This window comes from Alligator sinensis, unplaced genomic scaffold (assembly GCF_000455745.1).
Source record: "Alligator sinensis unplaced genomic scaffold, ASM45574v1 scaffold922_2, whole genome shotgun sequence".
NCBI lineage: Eukaryota > Metazoa > Chordata > Crocodylia > Alligatoridae > Alligator > Alligator sinensis.
In genome coordinates this window covers 217,290-244,250 of record NW_005843185.1, presented here as the reverse complement: position 1 = coordinate 244,250, position 26,961 = coordinate 217,290, and the positions used below count along the sequence as shown (strand labels likewise).

The window sequence follows — 26,961 nt, the reverse complement described above, 5'->3', positions numbered from 1 at the left end:
GACTGGCATGGGGATGCCTCTCAAAACCTCCCCCTTAACCATGGCTTGAGGGTTCATACCCCTCCCTATGTCAGGGTCGAGGTCTGTGTAGGTGCCCTAGCTGATCGCCTAGGATGGTGTAATGTACGTTACATGGATCAGTGTCCATTGGAAGGAGCATTTTGGAGACCCTCTCAATTGAGACTCTGTTGTTGATAAGAGTGGTTTCAACTCCATCCAACAACATCCAGTCAGAGATGATCTTGGAATTCCTTCAACTCTTGACAAGGTGAGAAAAATCATCAAGCAGATAAAGAACGATAGGGCATCTGGAGCTAATGGAATCCCCACTGAAATTTTCAAGCAGGAAGGAGAGGAGCTTGCATCACAGCTCCCTGCCCTCATCTTAAGGATTTGTAACATGAGGAAATCCCAGATGACCTTAGGGATACCATGATCATGACAATCTTCAATAAGGGAGGCAGGTTTGACTGCAGAAATGACAAAGGAATCACCTTGCTGTCCACAGAAAAGATCTCTGCAAGAACCCTCCTGAGCTGTCTTCTTCCACTTGCTGGAGAGCTCATCCCAAAATCTCAGTGTGCTTTTAGGGAATCAAGAGGCACAACCAACATGATCTTCATTGCTTTCCAGCTTCTGGAAAAATGTCGGGAACAACATAAACCTCTCTATATGGCATTCTTTGACCTCACAAAAGCCTTCAACTCTGTCAACCGAGAAGCATTGTAGTGGATCCTTCTGAAGTATGGATGTCCACAGAAATTCAGCACTATTCTTTGCCTGCTCCATGAAGATAAGTGCGTGCTAGAATCATTGTCCTAGAAGGCACCTTCCAGTCCCTATGTTCCTCTCTCTGAAATACAAATTCTTCAGTCAATCATACTATTGTGTTACATCTACGATTAAGAATGTTTTCAGTCTTTGCAGTGGAAGCTTTAAAAATTTTAAAGCTTTGGATGACTTGGTTAGGGATGTAAGGGACTGAAAAAATACAAGTGAATGTATGTGTGTACATAAGAGAGAGAGAGGAAAACAGCAGGGAAAGAACAGGTAAATTCAGTTGTAGTGAGTGGAAGTGGTCAATGCAGGACAGTTGTAGGGGTATGTCAGAAGGTTATTTCAGGGTACTAATGGATGAGTATCTGTAAGGTCTGTTTGGGGTCTGGATATTTCTGATAATAGTACCAATGGAAATGTTAGTATTAGGGAAGCTGATCAACATCAGGAAACCAGCCAAAAATCTGCTGAACATTGTAACAATTGACTGCTAGTTGCCGTGTTTATCTAAAACAAGGACTGATTTTTACCTCTCTGACTTTAAGAAAGATTTATGAAGTGAAGTTTGTAGGCTCAGCTATGAAAGGTGTTTTGTAAATTGCCTCTGAGGATTAGAATTGAGAGGTTGTCTTGTGAGAAGTGGGCACCCACAGGTAATTGGATATTTTTGTCTTTGATAGATTTTCAGTATGCATTCATTATGGAGCGCAGTTGTTGTTTGGTTTCTCCCACATATTTTCCATTGGGGATTTAGTGCACTGGATGAGATATAATACATTTCTGGAGGTAGGCCATAAAAAGGAACCAGCCAACACCGAAATAGTCTCTTCATGCACACACTTACCAAAGTTGAAAAATCCTTTCTAGGGCTAGGTACAGACAGTCAAAAAGCCCAAGGCTGAATTGATTTAGTCTTTGCAGGTTAATCTAAATTGCACAAATTGACAGACATTCACTTTTGATGCAGGAAATGCAGCTACATGCCTACAGTGGCTCAAGGCAGAAGCTGGGGAGGGCGCTAGAGCACACCTGCCAGCTACTGCCAAAGGGAAGGGAAGAGAGACTTTTCCCCCCTCCCTGCTGGAGTGGAGGGGGCATGGTCAGGCACTAGCCCAGGGATAACACGCTGGTGTGGGGGTTTCAATCCCGTCCCTGGCCCGCACAGGACTCCAGCCTGGGTCTGGGGGAGAAAAGCACCAGCCAGGCTTCTGACCTCCCCACCCACCCCCCACTTGAGGGAGGGGGGCAACCACTGCCAGACTGAGGAGGGGTGGTGGGGAAAAGGTAGTGGCATAAAATTCATAAAAGCTTGAACAAAAATAGTCCTTTCTCTGAAGCGAGCACGTATTAACACAGCACTTTGCAACCTCAAACATATGACAGAGTAGCCAAAAACCATTGCCTCAGCTTTTACTGAAGTTTTACTAAAGCCTAAGTTTTACTAAAGTTTTACTAAAGCCCAGTAAAACACATTGAGAGTACGCACAGCTTAGCCTAATTTAACTGGAATATAGTAAACCAAAAAGACAAGTCCTTGCTTAGGTATTCCTGTCTCCCACCTTTTACAGGTTCTGCTTTAAAATGTAAATGTAGTTCTCTGCATTCTTTGGTCACACCAGCTCAAGCTATCTGAGACCCTCTCCTGTTCCCTTAGCTCTGTCTCCAGCACTTATATGTGATGATTGTGCCAAGTCTTTGCTAACACCTCCCACCTCTCAGTCTGGTCCAGCAGGGCTGGCTCTGTGCTCACAGGTGACAGAGAACCAGCCCGGTTCCCCAGCCTCTTCCCCATCCCCCATGGCCTGGGGAAGCTGAGGGGAATAACGCCCCTCCCTCTTTTCCTCCCTGTATCAGTTGCTTCCTTTAATCTCTGCCAGAGGTGGGAGGGGATGGAGTCTTCTCCTTAAGAAGGGTCCTATCGTGTTCCTTCCTCCAATAAGTCTCTGATCGGAAAACACATTCTGCTAAGTAGGTGGGACAATATTTGAGAAGCAATCAAAGCTGTCAGCCCCACACCATACAGTTGTTAAAGAACCAGCATGGGTTGGCAGGGGGGAAATAAACCCCCTCCTTGCTCACTTTGCCATGCCGCCCAGTGTCTGGCCATGCCCCTACCATTGCCACTGGAGCAGCAAGTGGCAGGAGCCCTGACAGGGGATGCTGTGCCTGGGCTAGGCAGACCCCAGCTGAGGTACCAGGGGGAGAGGGAAGGGAGGGGGAAATAAGCCCCCTACCTGTCCACTGTGCTTCAGGAGCCATGCCGAACTGGCATCTAGCCACTCCCTTGGCCCTGCTCCAGCTAGAAAGCAGAGATGTGGGGCCAGCCTTGCTCTCTAGAGCATACAGCATAGCCCAGCCCAGGGCTGAAAAACATGCTGGGATGCTGATTTAACTTAAACCAGGAAGGGGTCTGGGACTGAAGTTCAGTAAACTGGTTTGACCCAAATCAGTTAAGTCTGATACTACATTCAACCAGGTTTATCTTAAACCAGTTTTGACCATTTTTAAACTGGTTTATGTGCACTGAACTTCTGTTCTGTTGCAGGTTTAAACTAGTTTCTGATCACTTAAATTGATTTATATGTAAGTAGTATATAATTAAGGCCCAGAGGCCTTAATTTCTGTGTGGAAAAATATCCTAATAAGATACTACACTGTGGAGAACTAGAAGGATTTTTCCAACCATAGGCACAACTACCAGCACCAAAATGGCCCCACAGTATGCCAACTTCTTATGACCCACCAGAAAGAAGAATTCCTCAAAAACTGCACCATCAAAGCCATGCTATACCTAAGATATATAGATGACAGCTTCATCATTTGGACTGAAAACCTGCAATCTCTGATTGATTTTCATCATAAATTCAATAATCATCACCCCTCCATCAGACTCTCTCTTGAAAACTCAAGCACCATTTCCTTTTTAGAAACTATGATCAATATCCCGAATGATAAAATTAGAAGCACCATATACAAGAAACCCATGTACCAACATACATATCTACACAGAATGAGCAATCACCCTAAACACACCAAGAAAGCTATAATATACAGCCAAGCCCTCTAATACCACCAAATTTGCACTGAGAATACCCATGATCATCACCTCACAAATCTCAAAAGGGCTTTCACCCAACAAGGACGCTTGGGTGTTGGGACATCCAGAGAGATAGACTGCACTTTTGAAAGAGCCACCCGGATACCATGTGAAGAATTGCTGCAGTACAAAAAAAAAATTCCAGTGAATTGCACATCATTAGTTATGACGTACTATCCCTCCCTGGAACCTACATGGAAAATCCTCAAACAATTGCAACCCATACGAGAAGAAGACCCAATTCTTAAACAGATTATTTCCAGAACCACCCATCCTAGCCTTTAAACAAGCACTGAACCTCACCAACCTCACCAGAAGCAAATTTTCTATGGCCCAAAGCACATGAAAGAATCTAGACCATGCTGGGACAAGAAATGTAAAACTTGCCAACACGTCTCTAACACTCCCACGATAACTACAGCCCCACCCCACAACAGAATCATCACCGTTCCTGGATCTTAGATCTGCACCTCCAGAAATGTGATATATATTTCATCCAGTGCACTAAATGCCCTGATGGAAAATATGTAGGAGAAACCAAACAACAACTGTGCACCAGAATGAACGCACACTGAAAAGCCATCAAAGAGAAAAATATCCCATTACCTGTGGGTGCGCACTTCTCACAAGACAACCACTCTCTCTCCAACCTCTCAGTTCTAATCCTCAAAAGGAAATAACAAAACCGCTTTCGTAGATGAGCCTACTGCCTTCACTTCATAAATATACCGGATACAAAAAATCATGGACTAAATATAAACATTGGATTTATGGCACATTATAACCTGCCTGACATCTGATTAACCACAGGTAACCTGTCTGCATTTTACCAGCTACATTCTGTCACCAGTTCCACATTCCCTCCTTCTCCCCATCCCCTACCTGTCCTATACCTATTGTCTCCCATTCCCTCTACTCCTCACTGCCATGCATTTGTATTTTCACAGAACTGCATTTTGCATATTGGCTTCTGTTCCACCATGGAGAACACATAACATCAGCAGACTTTGGTGCCTGAAGAAGGGTGTTTGTGCCCAAAAGCTTGCCAAGAACAATTTTTCCAACTATTTAGTTGGTCTAATAAAAGATACTACATTTACCCAAAGAACCTTGTCCACCTCTGCCATGTACTTCCTGAACAAATCATTTCACCTCTCTGGACCAAAGTTCTCTGTTTTTAGACTACCAATGGCAATAACTAACTTCAGTGAGGAGTTGTGAGGCTCAACTGTTTATAAAATGTTTGAGACCTTCAGGTGCAGGGAAATGCAAAGTCTTATTATCTGTACTAAAAGCAGAAGTACCATGGGAGGTTTTGATCTAATGGCATTTGTATCCCAAAAGTAGAACATACTTAATTATCTCATGGGAAGACCTGGTTTCATGAGCTTTGCAGATTCAATATGCATAGGCAAGAAGCTTGGATACTTTGTATCAGCATCCTAAAGAAATTAAACCCTAAACTGTCCAAATATTGCATGTGTAGACAATACTTACAAAATATAAGACATAATGAAAGCTATAAAGAAAGAACCCAGTGATTACTGTACACTACTGTCCTGTATCTGTTCTGTCATTCTTTGGGCAGCTATTCCTGTCCAAGAAACTCTTTTTCTATTCATTGGTGCACAGTGACATTCTGACATTATCAGTGAGGCTTAAACATTTTCTCTTTTTTTCTTTTCTACTTCCCATTTACTTTTACCTCAACAGCTCAGTAATGCTGAAACCATGCTCCCTTCTCTTTTGTTTGCTTTTTTCTTGTCCATTGATCAACTGTGTTGCTTTATTATAGACACTGTAATATTAACTACAGTATAAACAGAAGCTCTTAGCTGGAGAGTTAGTTGGGATTTCCCTGCCCTATTACACAACAAGATCTCTGCAGCACCGCTTCTTTGTTTGTTTTCAGAGATTAGTGGCAATATTCCACATACTACTGGCATAATGAGGCAGAACGCTCATTCAAAAAGGCAAGGAATGGATTTTTAAAAGACCCCAGACATATTGTATTACTAGGAATGGACACTGACATTTTGAAAGGCGCTGGACTACCCCTGAAGTTGAGAGCCAAGCGAGGATGCCTGTAGGTCTTTACACAGCATGGGGTGTTTCTGTGTATACAGTACTCTGTTCAAAGTTAAATTCAATGTGGTTGCTTTGGACTATCTCATGTAGCAGCATGTGCACGCTGTCACATTGTGTTATACTAAGCAACATTACATCATGTGAGAGAATAGAACGCAACTTAGTACAATAGAGCCTAATCCAGACTTTTCACGTGAAACATTTGCTTTGTTTTGGTTTTAAGACATTTGCCTTTCAAACTGGTTTGTTTTAATTAAAGATCAACCTGAACCACAAAAGATGGATTTGAACTTTCCCAGAGTTCAGTTGTGTTCAGATCTGGCTTTTGGTTTGGCCCATCAGAGAGACAGGGGTCAACTGCAAAGTTCAGATCTGGAGATAAACTTCTCTGAAGTGTGAGGCTGTGGAGATTATTTGGAGTTTTGCTTCAGACCCAGAAGTGCAACTAACAACTTTTGTGCCCTGTGCAAAATCCTACTGGAGAGGGGTGAAAAGGTAAAGGGGGGTCAAAGTGGTCAGTCTTACTTTCCCCAGGGACACACTGCTTCCGTAGTGCAGGGCTATTGCTGCCACACCAAAGACTCCCTGGAAGGTCACCCTTCCAGCACCCCCTCTCAGTTGGTGCCCAGGGTTGGTTCCATGCTAGCCCACCCCTACCGTTCAAACACATCTTTAATTTTTAATGGAAAGAGACTTTTTAAAAGTTTATTTTATCAGTGCCTGGAAGTTTGATGTTAGTATAAAACCAGTTAATTGTTTTTGTAATTTCACCAAAACACCTGAAAGGGACCATATTATGTATCCTGTTCCTGGCTTGAGGTGGCCACAAGCCAAAAGATGCAGATCCAGGTTTCTGGTTTGTATACCTGACTGTTCTAGGGTGCTTGCCTTTGCAGTTTTGTTAAAGCTTCATGTCCGTATCTAGGACACTGCTACTGGAAAATTACCAGTAGTTTTCTGCAGATCAGATGAGTGATTTCTTAATCTTTCTACTGGTTTAATTTTTGGATCAGAGAGAACAGTTAACATGTAGTTTCCCTATCCATTGTCTCATACTTAAATTGTAAACTCTTTGGGGTACAAGCCATCTTTTTGTTCAGCATTTGTTCAGTGACCAGCAACATAAAAATCTGGGTGTTCTCACAGTACATGCAATAACTAATCTGTAATGATTTGAAGAATGCTAGGGATGAATGAATTGGTTCAGATAAAATAAAGAGCCAATCCAGTTTGTTGCATGAAGTATGAAGCTAAATAAAATAACTCCTTTGCTCCTTGTTTTTGTGAGTCTCCTCACTTCCTAGTTCCAATCAGAATCCCAAGCATGAGAGCAAAAAATACAGCACAAAAGCTAGTTCTTGTGAGATTTCCAGACCCATTTTGCAAACCAGAGAGGTTTGGATGAGCATCCAAAACCTCTGAACTTTTCAAAGTAATGAATGGTACATGTATTCTTTTAAAATCTTTTTCATATGTACATCTTGTGCCACATTTTGCTTAGGGAGGAAGGAGGGGAGTTGTAATTACACTGCCAGATCCGGACCCCTCAAAACAGGAAAATATCAGGTCTGAGAATCATTACTCAGACCCATCTCTCTTCTTGTAGGAATTCATAAAGCAAGCAACATATCAACAGTATGACCACAACCAAACAAATAATGGAAAACACTTCCAAAGATATTTATTCAAATTTGAAAGCAAATTTCCGTTCAACCACATTTAAAGCACTTTCTTGTTTGCTTTTCCACAAAATTTGACTGTCACCAACAATGCCTGAAAGGAATGCATTTAAAACTCACAGCCTGAAGAGCTGCTGTCAGTGATGTTCATATTATGTACTCACTTGTGAAATTCTCAGCTCATACTGTGTTACTTATATAAGCCATTCAGTCCAGCCACAGAAACAATACTATATTTACTTATGTAGCCAAGTGAATATTCACAGTACAGAGTTAATAGATAATTCCTCAAATTCTTCATTTCAAAACGTAAGAGTAATTTCAAACACATTCATCTGGTAATTTTGCATTATGTTTACTAACAATTTGTAACAGAAAAGAACCAAAATTAAAATATATTATTTGCTACATATCAATTGTCCACCTCTAAATGCGGAAGTTCTCATTAGACATAAGACATGGGGACATACTATGCAAATATGTGCCTTACTGATCTGTGCTGAAAATTGTATTTTTCTAAATACTGAAGCATTAAATGCCATTTTAAATTTCTGAAGAGCCTTCTGATCATATCCTTTTCACCTAGGCTTAGAGATGAAATCCAGCGAGATTTTTTAAATAAAAAGAGTAGCTCTTACCAGATGCCTTCATGTTTTAATGGTAGTAACTTTTTTTCCCCCCCTCAGAAATGTTTATTTTCTTTTGGGGCTTCCTGGAATACAGTAATATCAATATATGAAACACTTGGAAAACTTACTCAATTGAGGTGCTCTGCATGTAACAAAACCTTTTTTTTCCTTAATGTTTAAAACTAATAGAAACATCATTTAATAGACGCTTTCAACTGATTCTCAGAATACAAGAACTAGGGCGCCATACAACGAAACTAGTAGATAGTAAGTTTAAAACTAACAAAAGAAAGTTCTTTTTTACACAGTGTGGAATTAAAGTGTGGAACTCATTGCCACCAGATGTTGTGGAAGTTGACAGTTTAGCTAGATTCAAACAAGGGATTGGACAAATTCTTGGAGGAAAGGTGCAACAGTAGTTATTGAGCATGGGAATTAGGGATACAGCCTCTGAATCAGAACTTCCTAGACCTTTCTAGACCTTAAATGCTGGAGGCTGCAAGTAAGAGAGGAACGCTGGGGAAAAACCCTGGACACATGCAGTTCACTGTCCCTTTCAGCAACTACTTTCTGCCACTATGTGGCAAGATGGTCCTATGGTCTGACACAGTAAATGGCAGTTATTATGTTCTTATTAATTTCTATTTTCTGAAACCAAGTATAATCTGGGATCATTTAATAATATTAAAGGTGGAATATGTGTCATTACTATGTTAGGACTGAATTCTCATTTATTAAGGTCTCTTTAGATTAGTACAAGGGGACACATGACAACACTTCCTCATTCTGTGGTTTTCACAAGAAAGAACTAACTTGGTTTAAGAACCTACCTCCAGGAGAGGACTCACAGCTGTGATGCTTAAATAGGAGGAGGTCCCTCCCTTCAGATTGGAGTTGGATGCCTCACTCTGAAATGGATGAGGGCTTAGGCTCCACCCCTCTCCTTAATTCCCCCTACTGGTTTGCTAAGGCAGTTCTCTTCTTAGCTCTTGTGTCTGTGAGCCCCATTCTTCAGTGCATAACTCTCCTTCTGCAATGTACATGGAAAGCCTGTGTACCCATCTCGGGGTGTTAGAATCCATCAAAGCCATAACAGGGAAGTTCTTCACCCTGGGCAGCTACATCCCGCAGGGGCAGTGGCAGAAGCTGGACAATGCAGCAGCTGTGACAGTTTCTGGTTTTGCTTCCTTCTCCACAAGTCAGCACCCAAGGCTGCTGCCCTGGTCACCTGTCCTTAGTTACAATTCAATAGTAACTAATAGTTTAGGCATCCACTAACCAGAGGGTGCCTAAAACTTAGGCCTTGAAGTGTTTTGAAGTCTAAGTTCCTTTGTGGATTTAGCCCTAGATGTCTAAAAAGAAGCTTCTTGTTCTATACGTATATTTAACTTTGCATATTGCTCATGTCTGCACATTACCAGAGAACCGTATTTCATACATATGAACATTTCTAGGCTAGATTTGTGTACAGGTGCTGTTTCTTTTCAATTCTTTTTAAAATAAGGGATTTTTTTGTTTGCTTGCAAAATTTATACATTTCAAATGACCACACTGATTTTCAAAGGACTCTAAAAAGTATGTGTCAGCAAGGGATGTCACTGCTCATTCTCATACCTCACCATTCAAGCGGGTGTTAGGACACTCTATAAGATGCAGACCTTGTCAACTATCTCACAACAGCAGCCAAACTAAGCTAGCGCAGCTACCGTAATCAAACTAAGCTTGCTACCATAGAGATAGCGCTACCAAAGCAGGATATAAAATGTTTGAATACATCTCCAAGGCAGGGAGAAGTGGGACTTTTATAACCTTAAAAAAAAATAAAAAACCCACCTCTGAGCAAGCTTAGGTAGGAAGCTGATATTTGTTACTTTAAATTATTAATAAAAGCAAAATGTTGACTCTACCTAATGTTGGTGAAGCGGGAAAGGAGCAGGATTAGAACACCATGTATTTACAGTGGATTAAGCAGTAATTTCCTCCTGAATGTTTTGCCTTACATATATATATGACATAGCTACATGCAAGGCCTGACAAAATCCTGCAGCTTCACTGCTAAATGCAGGGATTCCATTTAAAATGACTTATCCCTTCATTTAAAAAAACAAAACAAAAAAACAGATTCCACCAGGTTATTCTTTAAAACAGCCCATTTTGCACTCCTATTCCATTATATTATCTGGGTTCTTAGATCATGTTTATAATAGAGCTTTTTTTGTGGGCATTTCATTTTAAAAATAAAGGATATGTGGGTGCTAAAAGAAAAAAAACTCAAGGTAGAAGAAAGTATTTTCGAGTTGGCTATAGCTTGTTGTTTTGCAATTGATATTTTTTTTTAATTTGAAACTGTATTTGGAAACCTACATGAGGACAAAACAGTAATCAGATGGAATACTAACGTATCAGTGTAAAAATATGAATGTAGTGTATCATTGTGACACTCAGGTATTTCATCATACCCAAATAACTACACCCTAATATTATTCCTGTGCTTTCAGCTGATAGCCTGTATCAAATATTTGTCCAATCTGACTTGGGACTTTGTCATCTCAAGAAAGGTCATTGCAACTTAAAGATGACAACACAGTCTTAAACTTCTCTGTCTCTTACATGGCCCCTTCACTGTAATATTTTAACACAGTACAATCTGTAGTTATCCTCAAAACACCCCTGCGAGGTAAAGCAGTATTATTGTCCCCATTTTAAAGTAAAGAATTAAGGTACAGAATGGTTGAAGCCAGATCCACCAACCTGTAGAAATTTGGGCACCCATGTCCAAGTGTACAATCTTGAGAAACACTAGCTAATCACCTGAGAGACCCTAGGTGACAAAAGTTTTCACAAGTAAAGTTCCTTATGCACATAACATTTTGCTGATAAGCATGTCCAGAACTACTGCCATCTTGGCGGGACTGAGCAGTTCCATATTTATCTCACACTTAAGTCCATTTCTAATCCACAAACTGGGTGTTCTCCTCTGCCGAGCACCCTGAGGAAGCCTTTGGGGCTTGTCCCCTTTTGGGATGAGATCTTCATTGACTTAATACAAGCCACTGACAGAACAGGGAATTAAACTCAGGTCTCCCAAGTTCTAGGCTATTGCTTTAATCACAGAACTTCCCTCCTCTCCTCTCTAACTGAAAAGAAGGATAGTTTTGTGCTTAAGACACCACTGACTTCCTGCAAAGAGAATCAGCCAGGTGGACCATGGTTTCTTTTGCTAAACAGAAGTCTTAATCTTGATGTGCTTCAGGTCCTTACCTCAAAAACAGAGATTGTATGTGTATATATATATATTTCCTTTCTACTGCCCTTTATATATCTTGTCCTTTGAGATTTTCAGGTCTTGTTGATAAACGTGTCTCTTCTAAGTAACATGTCCAGCACCAGTTTTGAGCTAAAGTTAGATTTCTGTGTAACATAAATGTTCTAGACCATTAAAGACTTTTCATAAACATCATCAGGTAATGCTAGCGATTTCACACAAATCCACAAAAACGAAGTATTCTGAATAAAACATTGAAATTCCCTTCTAAGCATGCACTGGCATGGCCAGATATTGCAGTTTAATGGTTCAAATTAGCCATAATTCAATGAACCTTATAAAAGGTGTTATTATTTAACATAGCTGACCAGCAAACACAGGTGTGCATGGTGACTTACAGAAGAGTGAAGACATATCCACTGCCTGGAGCAATTTATCTAGGTTAGAACATAATTTATAACATAAATATACAGGAAAAGATGACATAATTTAAATGGGAGTGAAGAACATCCAAATAAGTTTCTGAACAATGGATGGCATGGTACTTCCATCAGTATTTAATTTAATGAACTAAAACAGAGGTTGGCAGGAGAATCAGTAGCACACAGCTCAGCCCACTATTTTCTCTCTCTACTCTGTGTGGGGCTGCCCATCCTGTCTCCCTCCCCCAGTGCCTCCATCGCCCCACATATGGCATACATCACTCATCATCACCAATGAATTCATCCCTCTCTGCTTCAATTGGGGTTGGGGATCAGTGGTATGTGGCAGAAGTGGTGATGCTTGGTAGAAGCAGCAGCAGACAACCTGTGTACTGTGATAGGGACGGGGAAGGTTGGAGAGGGGAGTAGCAACCTGTACCAGCACAGGGTGGGGAGGGGTAGACCTCTTTTCTAAAAGCTCACCAACCCCTAAACTAGAAGGTTGACATAGAAGAGGTTATGGACAGATGTAACTTTGACTGTTTTACTAGGGTTGGGGACTTGCTGTTTGTGGTGTACATCCTTTGTTCCATTTCAGCTGGCAGGTCTGTCTTCTCTTATACCATTAGAAGTGGAATCACACTGCTGCATTTTTAAACCTGTTGTAAACAGAAGTAGACAGATTTAACAGTTACATCAAAACAGCTTATAATGATATACATTGATATTGGTCCATGTAATAGAAGCTGCAGATAGGGCCTGATCCTGCAAGGCAGTAATATTGAGACCATGGCTCTTCAGCTTACTACTTGTGGCTCTTTGCACATAATGCTATTGAAAGGGGGGTGGTGGGGGAGTTTGCTTTTAAAAATTAGCCACATTCACTACAGAATGTAGTAACTCTATAAGGCCATGTACAAATACCACTGTTGGAAATTTGCCACACGTGAATTCATGATGTATTGTCATTTTTTGTTTTCAACTAGAATGTGTTTGCCAGAGGCAGATCCAGGATTTCCCAAAGCAGGGTGCGGGAGCAGCAACTGGCACTGCTGCCTTAAGGTATCTCAGACAGCACAAAAATTAAGAGAGTTCAAATCACTAGTCATTTTTATTAATTTAGCCACCAAAACATCACACCCTGCCAATGAGTCAGGAACAGAACCCAGCCCCAGCTATTGGTTCTCACATAATACTTTGACAGTGTTAGCAACGTCATTGTAAAAACACAGCCAAGTGTGACTGGAACAATTTTCACAGACTGTTCTCAAAGGTACAGTGTATCTGGGACCTTTACCTCTTATGCTTACAGGGACCCTCTTATTTTTTAAAGAAAGGCTTAGCACCATGTTTTGATAAACCATTAACAAAAGCAAGCAGCAGTGCTTTCTGAATCACAGTTTATTACCTCTTCTGTAGTAAGGAGTTAAGTTGTTTGTTAGCTCTGAGTTAACAAAAACAGTCAGCAATAGCAAAGGGGTGATTGTTGACCATCTGTATTTTAAAGTTTAGATTGCAAAAGGTACCCAACTACTTCAGGAATTTTGAAAGATCCTACCCTAAATTTAACACTACCAGTAATTTACCAAGCTTCCATGAGTAGTTCCAAAAAAAATCCCAATGTTTATGCTTCCAAAATAGTGACTAAAACACAACAGAATTGTGCTCGTATTATTAAACAAGAAATGTTGCCAATTATTTATGGTTGTAAGCAGTTTACTGAACATTTAGGGCAGGGGCATGCAGTTTGTGGTGCCACAAACTGCACACAGGGAATGTGAAAACCCATAGCAAAATCCCAGTAGCAACCCCCCCCCGCAAACTCTTGGTTAAAAAAACAGTGCAGAGCATGCAGCAGTAGCGTGCACCAGAAAAAAAATGGAGGTCTGGCCATCCAGAACAATGCTCTGGCTGCCAGCCAGGCTCTACAAAGCTAGATCTGTGCCCTGGCTGCACCAGGACACCAGGTAATATTACTGGACCCAACACAGGTGCTGTCCACAGCCTCCCCTACCTCTACTCCTACCCAGGACAATTTGCTGCACACCAAGTGTACATGCAGGGGCATACGAAGGGGCACAAAGTGGCAGCACAAATTTGTGATGCTGCTATCTGTGCCTCTACAAGCACACGCCCCTGCATGTAGTGACCCACCCTTAGGAGATGTATCAGTTCAGTTAGAAAAAGACCATAAATTGTTGTAATACAGAAACTACTGTGCAAGGTACCACCAATACTTTAGAAAAGGATCATAAAATTGGAAAAGTACTCAAAAAAAAAAAGCACTCATGGTGCTCTGGTGTGGTGCCAGAGGACTGGAAAACGGCCAATGTGGTTCTCATTTTCAAAAAAGGAAGGAGGACCCAGGAAACTATAGGCCAGTCAGTCTTACCTCGGTCCTGGGTAAGCTTTTTGAGAGAGTTATCCTGGCGCATGTCCACGAGGGGCCAGCAGGGGAGATTATGCTTAGGGGCAACCAACACGTGTTCATTAGAGGCAGGTCCTGTCAGACCAACCTGGTGGCCTTCTATGACCAGGTCACAAAATCCTTGGATGCAGGGGTAGCAGTGGACGTAGTCTTCCTGGACTTTAGGAAGGCCTTTGACACTGTCTCTCAGCCCATTCTCATTAAAAAACTAGGGGACTGTGGTGTCGACACCTACACAGTCAGATGGATCAGTAGTTGGCTGGAGGGCCGCACCCAGAGAGAGATGGTGGATAGGTCATTTTCGACCTGCACACTAGAAGGGAGGGACAGGCTACAACTAGATCTGGACAGGTTACAGGGATGGGCGGATATGAACAGGATGGGTTTCAACACTGACAAGTACAAGGTACTGCATCTGGGGAGGAAGAACCGGCAGCATATCTACAGGCTGGGGAACTCCCTTCTCATCAGTGCAGAGGCAGAAAAGGATCATGGAGTCATTATTGATGCCAAATTGAACATGGGCTGACAGTGTAGGGATGTGGTCAGGAAGGCCAACTGCACCTTGTCATGCATCCACAGATGCTTCTCAAGCAGGTCCAAGGAGGTGATCCTCCCCCTCTATGTGGCACTGGTCAGGCCGCAGCTGGAGTACTGCATCCAGTTCCGGGTGCCGCACTTCAGGAGGGATGTGGACAGCATGGAGAGGATCCAGAGGAGGGCCACTCACACGATCAGGAGTCAGCAGGGCAGGCCCTACGAGGAGAGGTTAAGGGACCTGAACCTGTTCAGCCTCCACAAGAGAAGGCTGAGGGGGGATCTAGTGGCCATTTACAAAATGGTCAGGGGGGACCAGCAGGCATTGGGGGAGTCCCTGTTCCCCCAAGCACTACCAGGAGTGACAAGAAATAATAGTCACAAGCTGGCAGAGGGTAGATTTAGGCTAGATATCAGGAGGCGCTACTTCACCGTCAGGGCGGCCAGGATCTGGAACCAACTTCCAAGAGAAATGGTGCTTGCTTCTACCCTGGGGTCTTTAAGAGGAGGCTGGATGAACACCTTGCCAGGGTTGTTTGACCCCAGTACTCATTCCTGCCATGGCAGGGGGTCGGACTTGATGATCTGCTCAGGTCCCTTCTGACCCTACCAACTATGAAAATATGAAACTATGAAAACACTGACATGGTATATACTTCCATGTAGTGGACAGGCCTTCCAGAGTACCTATAAATAGTGAAAGCAAGTAACTCCTGGAAGAGAAGAGTGAAATAAACTACAGCTCACCTATTTTCCACTTCTAAAAGGAACTTTGACAAGCAACAAATGTGCAACATAAAAATGTTCCATTTTTACAAGAGGCAGAGTAATTCCAGATGGATGCTCAACAGAAAAATCCCAGGCATCGTCAAGCATAAAAGCTCACTGGGGTTCTAGGGATGAAAATGCTTCATAGGACATGAGTCTGCTTACAGGACGCTGTGTAATAATGCTACACAGCCTCAGGTTTGAAAGGTTGAGCATCATTCACAGTATCCAACCATGTGTAAAATCTGCATTAAATACATGGAACAGAATGCAGAAGATCCACTGAAACCACGTGAAACCCTTGACTGCTGTTTGTCCAAAGTTGGTGCATATCTGTTTGACTTAAACAGGGAGGATTCTCTGCTCATGGATTAATGATGACATTTTCTTGAACTTGTGCTGTTTCACATCAAGTAGCAAAGTCTGTGCAACATGGAATTCCAGATGAGTTAATCACAGATGTTGGACTGCATTCACTAGTGGCTCATCTAAGCAAATCTTTTTGATTCATCAGATCGTGAAAGCAGCACATCAAGACTTTTCTGTAAGCTGTCAAATAAGTTAGCAGAAAAAAGTAGTGCAAAAGTGGATTAAAAAAGAAAAATCCCTGGCACGTTCAAGAGAATCATATTTGACATGCCTCAAAGATTGTGACCTACCTCAAAGTGCTTTATTAAGCTCACAGATTTCTGGGCAGAGGTCAAATCCTTAATGTTATCATCTATTCTGAAAGGTTTGTTAAGATTTTGGGCATGTCTGCACTGAGGTCACTGATGTGACTATAGTTTAGTATAGACGGAGCCAAGCTAGCTTTAAACTAACTAGCTTTGGTGAAAGGAAGAGAGACTATCTGTAGCAGCACAAAACTCAGTGCAGGCTGCCAAAACCACAAGAGAAGCTGGGTAAATGGCCTATGCTGCTATATCTAAACTTCTCCTCCTACCCCAGCTCGCTTAGGCATGTCTTTGTCATGCTACAGGTGCAGCAGTGACTGCAGTGAAGACATACACTCTGACAAAAGACTATCTGCCATAAAACTGGAAAAGAACAAAAATGCCAAACATAGCAAATGGGAGATGGTATTAGATTTCAACCAGAAAATGACTGGCGACCTGCCAAAGTAAGAACTATACAAACCACATCAAATCCATGTGTCATAATCACTGCTCAAGGGGAGTCCTACAAGAAGAAAAGAAGACATCTCAACAAGGTCAAGCGGATGATGATTTTGATTTCTGCAGAGGGGTGACCACCAGTTGCAGTAATTAGCCCATACAGCTATTGATCACAAGAAGAAGTAGGAGCTGCAAACAACATCTCTGAGTGGCAGATGTATGCCAGCAACTGAAGTGGCCACATCAGAAGAATTGTTTCATGAACAAGTTCTTGACTAATCAAAAATCTCTTAAGGTGGAGAGTTAGTAGTTCTTAACAGATGTACAAGACCAGTAATTCATTTGATCTGTTGGGAAGTTTGACTTGCCCAGCCTGTCCCCCAGTCTTGATGACCTCTCCATGTATTTTGGTTTTATTTATTTATAGGATTTATTTATAGGACTGTATTTATTTGTAGGATTTTTCAGTTTATTTACATTTGATTATTTTTTTCCCAAAAGGGGATGTGTGACAGCAAGCAGGGGATCCAGTGGATGTTGGCCTGTGATGGGTATGATCTTTTGAAACACTGACCCAAGTCATATGGCCCTTAAGACCTAATAGCATAAGGTTCATTATGTTGCATGTCTTTGATTCTTCTCTCAGGTCATATCCATTCCTTGCTGAACAGTGCTAGAGAGGACTGCCAGGAAAACATATCCTGCCCATTTGCTGCATGCATATCTCATGTCAAAAACATGTCACGTAGCTCCTTTTTGGTGATCATTCATAGAGCACCTAGCTCCTCTAACACTGGCTACATGAGGTTTTTTTCAGTCAGTGGCACATACACAATGGGAATGAGCAGATTTGCATATTTTAATGGTGGTGCTCATACTATGGTCCAATATACTGTAGATATATCCTAAAAGATCCAAAATGCGTGCTTAACAATAACTGGTTTTTACTTCACCAGAAGTTTGGCATCTTGAAATGAATACTTAAGTAGGTTGGTCATCCAAAAGTCAGTATAGAGCACTAGATTAGCATGCAAATAGGATAAATGTGCACATTCTGCTTAGTTAAACTGATTTCTATTGTATATAGTTCTTGCAAAATTTGGAAAGGAAGACTGGTGCAAAAGAATAGGTTTTGTAATGACATCTACTTTTTGCAATGGTCTGTAACTGCTTACAACTGACTTTTATTGTAATATGCCACAGAAACTAAGCCTACTGATGACTTGTAGATTATATAAGCATATTTGATCTGATCTGTATTTAGTAGCAATGCATATATATTTTCTATCATAACTAATCCAAGATTTACCAAGTTACTGGCTAAATAGTATAACCCAGGGTCTAATATTTCAAGTTAAATTATAGCTGCATTAGCCTACATTTATGGCATGCCTTATTTATTTGGCCCATGATAACACACATTTCTGAATGATGCACGGAATTACAATATCCTCATCTAGCTGGTCAGGAAAACAGATGCCTAGTTAGTAACTCTGAAACAGTTAAAGATGAAACCCTGTACCCATAGTCAATTGATCAAAATATATATTTAGTGTACATGAGCCTCTGCTGAGTGTGGTTATTGCCTGAAAATATGCTGCAATGCACATGTACATTAAAATGTAGTAAACTATAGCAATTATGGAACTTGTAATAATTTCCACAACAGACCATACTAAGCTTAGTGCTATGTTAGCAGTCTAAAAGTTAGTCAGAGATGACATATAAATTAGGGGTGGGCTATAGGCTAATCCAAGATTCCAACACTGAATAAATAGACTGCTCCCTGACAGAAATAGCCTGCTGTGGAAAACACTAGTCCAACATCTGTGTGTCTGATCAGAAACAGCTCGCATTACTGGGCATTAGCACACTTATTAAAAAAATCTGCAATTAGAATGTAAATGATGACCTCAAAAATACTGACAGTGACCCAGCATGGAAATCATACAACAAGTTTCAGGGTGTTACTTTCCTCAGTTGCCTTCAACTAAAGAGGTACATTTAATTTTAGGTTGCACTTATGGGCTAGCCTGACTAAACTACCATGACTAGACTAGTATAACTGTCAGACCACTCAATTTATATGTACATTTGTTCTTAGAATTAAATTAGGAATTGTAAGGAGACACTGCCTTTCTGGATTATGTAAGACTTGTTCTAGGCTTTTTCTTGTCTTTTTGGTTTATTACCTTCTATTTTAAGTTAGACTAAATTGTGTGTGCTCTCAGTGTGTTTCACTGGGCTTTATCTCAATTTAGGCAAAGGTTTTGTTTTTTTTGTCATGTGCTTGAGGTTACAAAGTGCTGTGTTCAATATATGCTCACCTCACAGGAAGGACTATTCTTGTTCAAACTTTTATGAATTCAATACCAATATCTCCCCTCCACCCCCTCAGTTTGGCAGCGGCTGCCACCCCTCCCTCAAGCAAGGGGTGGGGGGAAGAAGCCTGGCAGGCATTGCCCTCCCTGCTGCCACCACAGACCCAGCCTGGAGTCCCGTGTGGGCCAGGGAGGGAATTTAAACCCCTACCCTCCAGCGCACTAGGCCCCAAGAAGTTTTATGGGACAGGAAAGCTGTTCCCCACTCAACTCTAATTATCAATAGAGTTAAAACTAGCAACTTTTGTACCTTGGGTAAAACATGGCTGGGGAGTAGGGAGGGGTAGCAGAGGAGGGGAATCAGTCTTACCTGCCAGGGGACCCCAAATGCTCCTGCCACATGGTCCACCCACCCCATTGTTGCTGCTACTGCTATAGTAGCAGTGCAGCATCTCTGCACCCAACTGCTGCTACAGCAGTGGTGTAGGGCTGCTACTGCTGAAACAGCACAGCCTTCCTTGGGAGAGTTTTTTGCTTACTCACCCCTAATTATGTTACTGGTTATCAAGCATTATTTAAGCTGTGTGTGTGACTGGATTGACTTACAGTATAATTAAGGAATAATTAAGGAAGGTCATGATGTAGGCCTAAGCAAAGTGGTACTAAACAGGAGAAGCCATAGGTTTGTTCCAGTTTTTTCCTTACTCAACATTTTATGATCAAAATTTGTTTCCCTTAAGAGCTGATGAAATAGTTAACATACTGCCTTAGATTAGTGCTCAAGATAAAATTAATCTCTTCTGTTTCAAAAATCTCATTTTCTGCAGGTTCAGTGGATACACAAGATTGCTTAATTTGCTAAAGGGGTACACTTTACAATCCAGATCAGATTTCTGAGTGCTTTCTCTTTTAGAATTGCACTGAAGTAAAAAGATGGCTCTGACAGCTAAGTGTTGGGGCTCACATTGGGTATTTTACTAATTGGAGTTCATTTTATTATTGCTTCAGTTGTCCAGTGGGTACAATTTCATCTCTTCTTAAAGGTAATCAAGGGTATAATGAAGAGAATATAGACTCTCTTTCAGTTTACAAGAGCAAACCTGCCTGAGGACTGGTGCCTTATGAAGACTCCTGGACAGATCAATGACACTAAATATATATTTTGATCAATCAGCTATGTGTACAGGGATTCATGTTTAACTGTTTCAGAATTACTAACTAGGCAACTATTTTTCTGACCAACTAGATAAGGATGCAGGCAAACCCCGCTTAGCGCTCTTAATTGGTTCCTGAAAAAACTAGCGTTAAGCAAAATGAGTGTTAAGCAAAACTGAAAGTATTGGATGACCCAAGATGCTGACCGCAATTGTTTTTAATGACCCAAGACGGTGACAATGAGCATTATAACAAAACTCAGTGAGTGCTAAGTGAAATCAAGTATCAATTTAAAATGAGCGTTATAGCACTAAGTGAAACAGAGTTAAGTGAAGGTTGCCTGTATTCCACATATCTTTAAAAAAATCGGTGTTCTCATGGGCCAAATAAATAAGGGATGTCACAATGCAGACTATTACAGATATAATATAAATTGAAATATGAGACTATGAGTCCTATGACTATGAGTACTATTTAGCCAGTAAAATTAGTCAATCTTGGATTAGCTGCTTGGGATACACATGGGAGATACTGAAACTAAAAATAACAATAATAAAAAACCTCTGATAGTCTATCACTTGGTAAATATAATGGACTGTAGAGGCTACAATACTTTTACACTACTTGAAAGAAATATTTATTAATTGGTGTTTCTAAAATACTTATTTCCATAGAGCCTAAGCACCTGACAAACCTTATTATGACAGATTCTCCAGACAGCCAAGTTCTTGTGCTCCATTAAGTGCTTCTAGATGATTGGGTGCATCTACAAATCATCCTACTTAACCGTAGTGATGCACTACAGCGATGTAGTGATCATGTGAGTCTACATCTGATCAGCAGTTACGTCGCTGTAATAGCGCACCACCCCCTCCCCCCATTTTAGTGTGCCGCTATGGTGACGTAATGGTGAAATCTAACTGTGCACCATGCGCACAGCGCAGTAGAGGTGGTTACTGAACTGTGCTTTAGTACTTCCAAAAGGAAGTACTAAAGCACAGCGCCATAGCAATGTCACTGTACGGTGACATGTAGACGTGCCCATTCTCTCCTTCCTTAATAGTGTCCTTCCTTTCCCCACTCTCCTGCTTCTGTTAACACAAACTCCTCCTGTTTCTTCTCTTCCTATCTAATATACTCCCTAGCTGACTTTACATATTGGCTTGCATGATATGTTTGCATGGTACTAGTATGATAAGTGTTTTGACTTCAGATTTCTATGTGCCAGTGCCATATAATTAATAAATAATAATAATAATAAAAGTAGAGTGGTTAAGTATCATACAAGAGGACTCAAATCTTCCACATTTGTTTTTATAAGGCAGGGACATCCCCATAATCTACTTGGTTGTAATTCCTGAAATAAACTTAGAGGTTTATTTTCTCTTATCCTGATTCTGAAGACAATAAGAATTTGAACTTTTGTAATATTCAGTTAAAAATAGAATATTTCAGGGTTCTTCTAGTTTAAAGATGAAACATAGATTTCTTAAAGGAACATGCAAGAAAGAAATACCTTGGGTTAGTAAAACATGCTCTCAAATACAGCACATGGCTCTGATCTCAACCAAGGGAGTGAACATCGGTATATGCATTTTGTAAGATCAGGACATACAAACAAATATACTACATTCACACTCAGCCAAATCAGTCCTTCCTTTGCATGATGTGTTCAAATAACAATAGTATAAGAACTTGTACAAGTGTTTTTTAGCTTTTGCAGCACATAAAAAACCCCATCATCCTTGCCTGGCATGTATTACTTACATAGGGCCACAAGAATGTAATTGCAATTTTGGAGGGTCACATTTCCCTCCATAGTACTTATTAATTATGGAGAGACTGGGCAAGGAGAGTAGAGAAGACTGGCTCTTCTCTCTATTTCTGTTGAATGCAGACTTGGCAATGTTAAAAAAAGACAAACTTAACTAAAAATAAAAAAGGTCATTTTTTTCTTACATTGAACAAACAAATACAACAAAAGGGGGCCAAAACAAATTTAGGATCCCCTTCTGAACAATTCTGTGCACAATCTTTTAGAAGTAAGAGAGGTTGGTTGTGCTTTCTTCAGTTCAGAATTTGACAAAAATAATTTATATGACTGAATAAACATAGAACAAAATTAATGCAAAGTACATGCCCTATTCTGGAACAGTAATGACAGCTGTAAATCCTAAAATTATCGGAGCTAGCAAGGTGATTTTTTTCCCTCCTAGATGATTTGCTTTGCTTTGTATCTGTTGGGCCTATTAGATAACAACAACCTAAAGTTTGTGGGCAGGTGCTAAGGTACTTCAGTAATTTGCTGTGAATTCTTAATCATTATTCTTCTACTGTGGCACTTACTCTCCCTCAGCCTGGTGCAAAATCTCCAAATGAAGTAGTTTACTTGGGTTAGAGTACAGGCCCCAGTGCTGCTCTGAAGCTCTCTGTCTCTGGTGTACTTCCTGGTGAACACTCAGGTCTGTTTCTAAGATGTTTGCACCTCTCTTTCCTGGTATTTGGGATGTGCTGAGCAAACAGGAGAGAAATGCTTCATGGAGATGGTGCTTGGTGCAGCATGGATGCAATGCAAAATATATCCTACATATCTTACTGACTAGTCCACTGGCAAAAAGCACCTCAGTCTACAGTTGGCAGACAGGATTATTATAAAAGTTGGGTTTACCAGACGGCCATGAGCACCAAAATGGTTAAACAGATGCGTAACTTTTTAAAAAGGAAATGTTTGAGCTATCAATGGTTCTCCATGATGTGCTTAAAAGAATGCATTACTGTACATGCTGTATGCACTTACTAGTAAAACACTGACTTTCTCCAGATCCATCAGCTTTTGGCTTCTCTCCACAGGAAGCAGGGAAGCCGCGTTCACCTATGCCATTACTGCTGCCGGGGTTGCGCATGCTGTCACTGCCGCCTGCAGCCAGGGCAATCTCAGCAACTGTGGCTGTGACCGAGAAAAACAGGGCTACTACAACCAGGAGGAGGGCTGGAAATGGGGAGGCTGCTCTGCGGATATCAGATACGGCATCGAGTTCTCCAGGAGGTTTGTTGATGCCCGAGAAATCAAAAAGAATGCACGGAGGCTGATGAACTTGCACAACAATGAGGCTGGAAGAAAGGTATTCTAGAATAGGTGGGGAATGCGGTTATACTCTGATGTGTGGGGAGACTTTCATTTGCAATTGAACTTAACTGGGACAGGTTATCAAGAGGAATACACTTAGTTTTTGCCTCTTTCTATACTATCATTCTGTACTCATCAAAAAATAAAAGTTACCTAAGGGCATTTATTGCTTATATTAATTTTATAGCTACAAAGATAGGTATGTGTTACAGCTCCAAGAGGTATTCCCGCAGTTTTTGTACCTGTACCTATTTCTGCTTCCTTACGCCCTCCTCCAGGCCTTAAGAAACAGGCTGGAGATGTCCTGGGTAGACTTAAATGTTTGCATTTTATCTCCCTCGGAAAAATCTAGTGAGAGCTGAAAGAGGGATGTAGTGAAACATGAAAAGCTTTGCATGTTGCCGAACTCCCAAAGCTCTAGTAGTTATTTATTCCATCCAGAAACAAAACATTTCTTCAACCATGGCTCTAATCAATTACATACTTTGTAGCAAATGTATATCTGCAAATTTCACACTGGTGGAACGCAAATAACCACATGACTAGGCAAGCATCACTAAATCTTTGGAAGGCGGGACAGTGGAATGTCTACAACCACAACATAATTCCTAATAATGAAACAATAATCATAATGAAACTATGCCAACTTATACCCACTGAGGATCTACTGCAGTGATTGATTCTCAATCTTTTTAGACTCAAGGCACCCCTCAGAAAATGGAATTTCTGTTGCAAATAACTCAGAAAGACCACACCACCTCTGAATGTTTTTGACACCATGGATTCCTATTTGAAATTCCTGGGTTTATCTTGTGAATCACATTTGCACATGTAACAATGCTAGCATTATGTGGCATCCCATAGCACTCTTGAAGGGATATCAAGGCACCCCAAGGTGCCATAGTGTCCTGATTGAAAATCAATGATCTAGTTCCTCAACTGCAAACACCTGGAGTGTTTGGAAGAAAATAAGAAATAGAATTTCACCATAAAAAACAGATTTTATGGTACTCCTTTTGAAATATTTTCACTGTGAGAAACGATGTTACTCATCTTCCAAGATGAAGCTTACTTATATATTGAGTGTATAACACACACACACACACACACATGGGGAGTAATTTAGTGGGCTAGATATCATGCTGGGGTGCCACATGATAAAATCAATCTGTAGTGCAGTATCTTTACATTTGGTAGATGTAACATTGGGAGCTGCCACTGAAAAGTCTTCTTGTGGGCTGCACAGAAATGTTACATGGGACAAAAGTAACTCAGAGACTACACTTGGAAACCCCTATATTAAATGTTCTATTATACTATACAAAGAGAAATTTAACTTCTCACATCCTTGCAGTTTCCTTCCCTGAACCATTGTGTGTTGTCATTGCATTAGTGGTAAATTTACTGTTTATTCAGTCCCAGGGGTAGCTTGATTTTGATGGCAACTGAAATGGTTCCTATACAGAATGTATTTGGATATGGCCAGATAAATTGTTGGAATGAAAAGAAATATATAAATGCAAGAGAAAGAAAGCAGATGAGGTATATAATCTGGAGTGCAGGAACAGGAGTCAGGAACTCCCAAACAAGATGGTGTTGGATATTTTGGTATCTTGGTGGAATGTCGGTGTTATGGTAGAATGCATCCTCAAAAGGGGCAGGTTATCCTAAATGGTGAATAGGACAGGCCATGACAGCTGTGTTGGAGTGTTGTCTTGTTGTGGGTAGAGTGGGAGTGGTTGCCTCGTTTTTGCATCAGCACTTAATTTTGCTTAAGCCTCAGCAGAGGCTTTCTGGAATGCATGTTAAAGAACCACAAAGCCATTTGGTGAATTTCTGAAGTGAACAACTTCCTGTTTGGTATTGTGTTAGTGCCCCAAAGTCCCACCTAGCAGTATGCTCTCACTATGCTGGGGAGTTCAACACAAGCACATGTTAAAGCAAGAGCTGTCTTAAAAAGGTTACAGTTTAAATAGGCAAGATGGACAAAAAGGTGAGAGTGAAAATGTAGATGGCAAGAGTTAGAGAGATCTATCCAAGGTCACATAACTGATCAGTGGAAGAGTTGGGGACATTCCAAGTCTTCTGACTCTCAGACCACACCAATCTATACAGTAAAGTAACCGTGCCAGCTGCAGCACCTTCATGTATTCTGTGTTGTTCTCTGGGGTTTTGCCAGAAGCGCATCCAGTTTTGTCTTCTTGTAGATTTCATTCTGAGAGGTTTCACATGGCTGTCATTGATGTTTATGTTAAAAAACCCCCCAAAAACTGTTCTTACCACTGGCTTCCTGCTTAGTGCAGCACTGCAATGCTGAATCTGAATTCCCTCACTCCCAGCCTCTGCAACATGCAGTGTGACTGTTTTCAGCATTTGGAAGAAATTGGATCTGATCCTCATAGATGAGGGTCACGCCTATTATGAACAAATATGAGGACAACCTTTCCTTGTTCTGAAGGAAGGCAGCTAAGACAAAGTGTCATTTATGATGTTGCTTATCTTTTTCACCATGAGAATTTGCCAGCTAAGGCAGCTATGACTTCACTGGACTTTGAATCAAGACCTTGGCAACTATGTTTCAAATGTCTGCTCCTCATTTTAAGCCTCAGGGGAAGCAGTTAGGTGTCCTACACCAGAGGATAGTTTTCCACAAGAGGTACTTTATTTGTCTGCTCTACACCTCTGCCAGTGCAATGCTTCCAGCTCCCCAGCTGCCTTGTTGTCCCTCATTTCACATACATCCAGGAACCAAAGCCACAAACATAACAGAACCTATAATATTTTGCCGTTGTAGGATTGATCTCAAAATCCGGCCTGCTGGTATTTTACTGCAGTTAATAATAGAGCACTGAGGAATTTCTCTCTGAGGAAAAAACAACGCACTGTATAAATAATTACATGAGCTTTGCAAACAATTGAGGAAAAAAGTTATTGGAAGCTCTTAAAATTTATTCTGCAGCTAAGATCCTCTAGACTACCCATGCTAATAGGGTAGTCCATGAATAGGGCAGATATTTCAGTCTTCAGGATATTTTTCAGGGGGTAGGATAGGTCAGACTAATTGAACTGTATTGCATGTCCAGCATTATCCAAACTAGTATCACATTTGTGAAGTTTGTTACTGAATTTATAATTAATTACAGCAGGTGGAAAATGATAAAGTTGACATCAGTACAGTTTGGAAGAAAGAACTGCTTATGAATTTTGGTTAAATAATTAGATGCTGCTGCCTGAATAAATGTGGTCTGTGTCAGAAAAGTACCACGCTGAGTAAAATACCAAAGAATTTAATTTCCAAAATGGCTCCTAGGGATCAGAATAAATAGAACAGCAACAAATAAAAAACACACACTTGGAAATCTATTTCATCGTTTCCCAACCAGTGCTGCTGCCGTCAGGCATGAAGAGGTGAGCTGCAGAATTGGAAAAAAGTCACACAAATAAATGAATAAATGAATGCCGTGTCCGTAATGCTCTTGGAGGGCACGGCTCCTAGTGGGGCGTATCTCCACTTGGTGCCACGCGCCACCCACCCCTCCCCCCAACTCGGTGG

The 26,961-nt window shown here is 41.0% G+C and overlaps 1 protein-coding gene across 1 annotated transcript in view; it reads left to right on the top strand.

The window, feature by feature from the left end:
- Positions 1-26,961, top strand: part of LOC102380960 (protein Wnt-7b) — a 68,260-nt gene that overhangs the window by 35,462 nt on the left and 5,837 nt on the right. Inside the window, exon 3 of the mRNA XM_006037881.2 lies at positions 23,132-23,403. Coding sequence (XP_006037943.2) covers positions 23,132-23,403 — 272 coding nt within the window. The remainder of the gene's footprint in view (positions 1-23,131; positions 23,404-26,961) is intronic.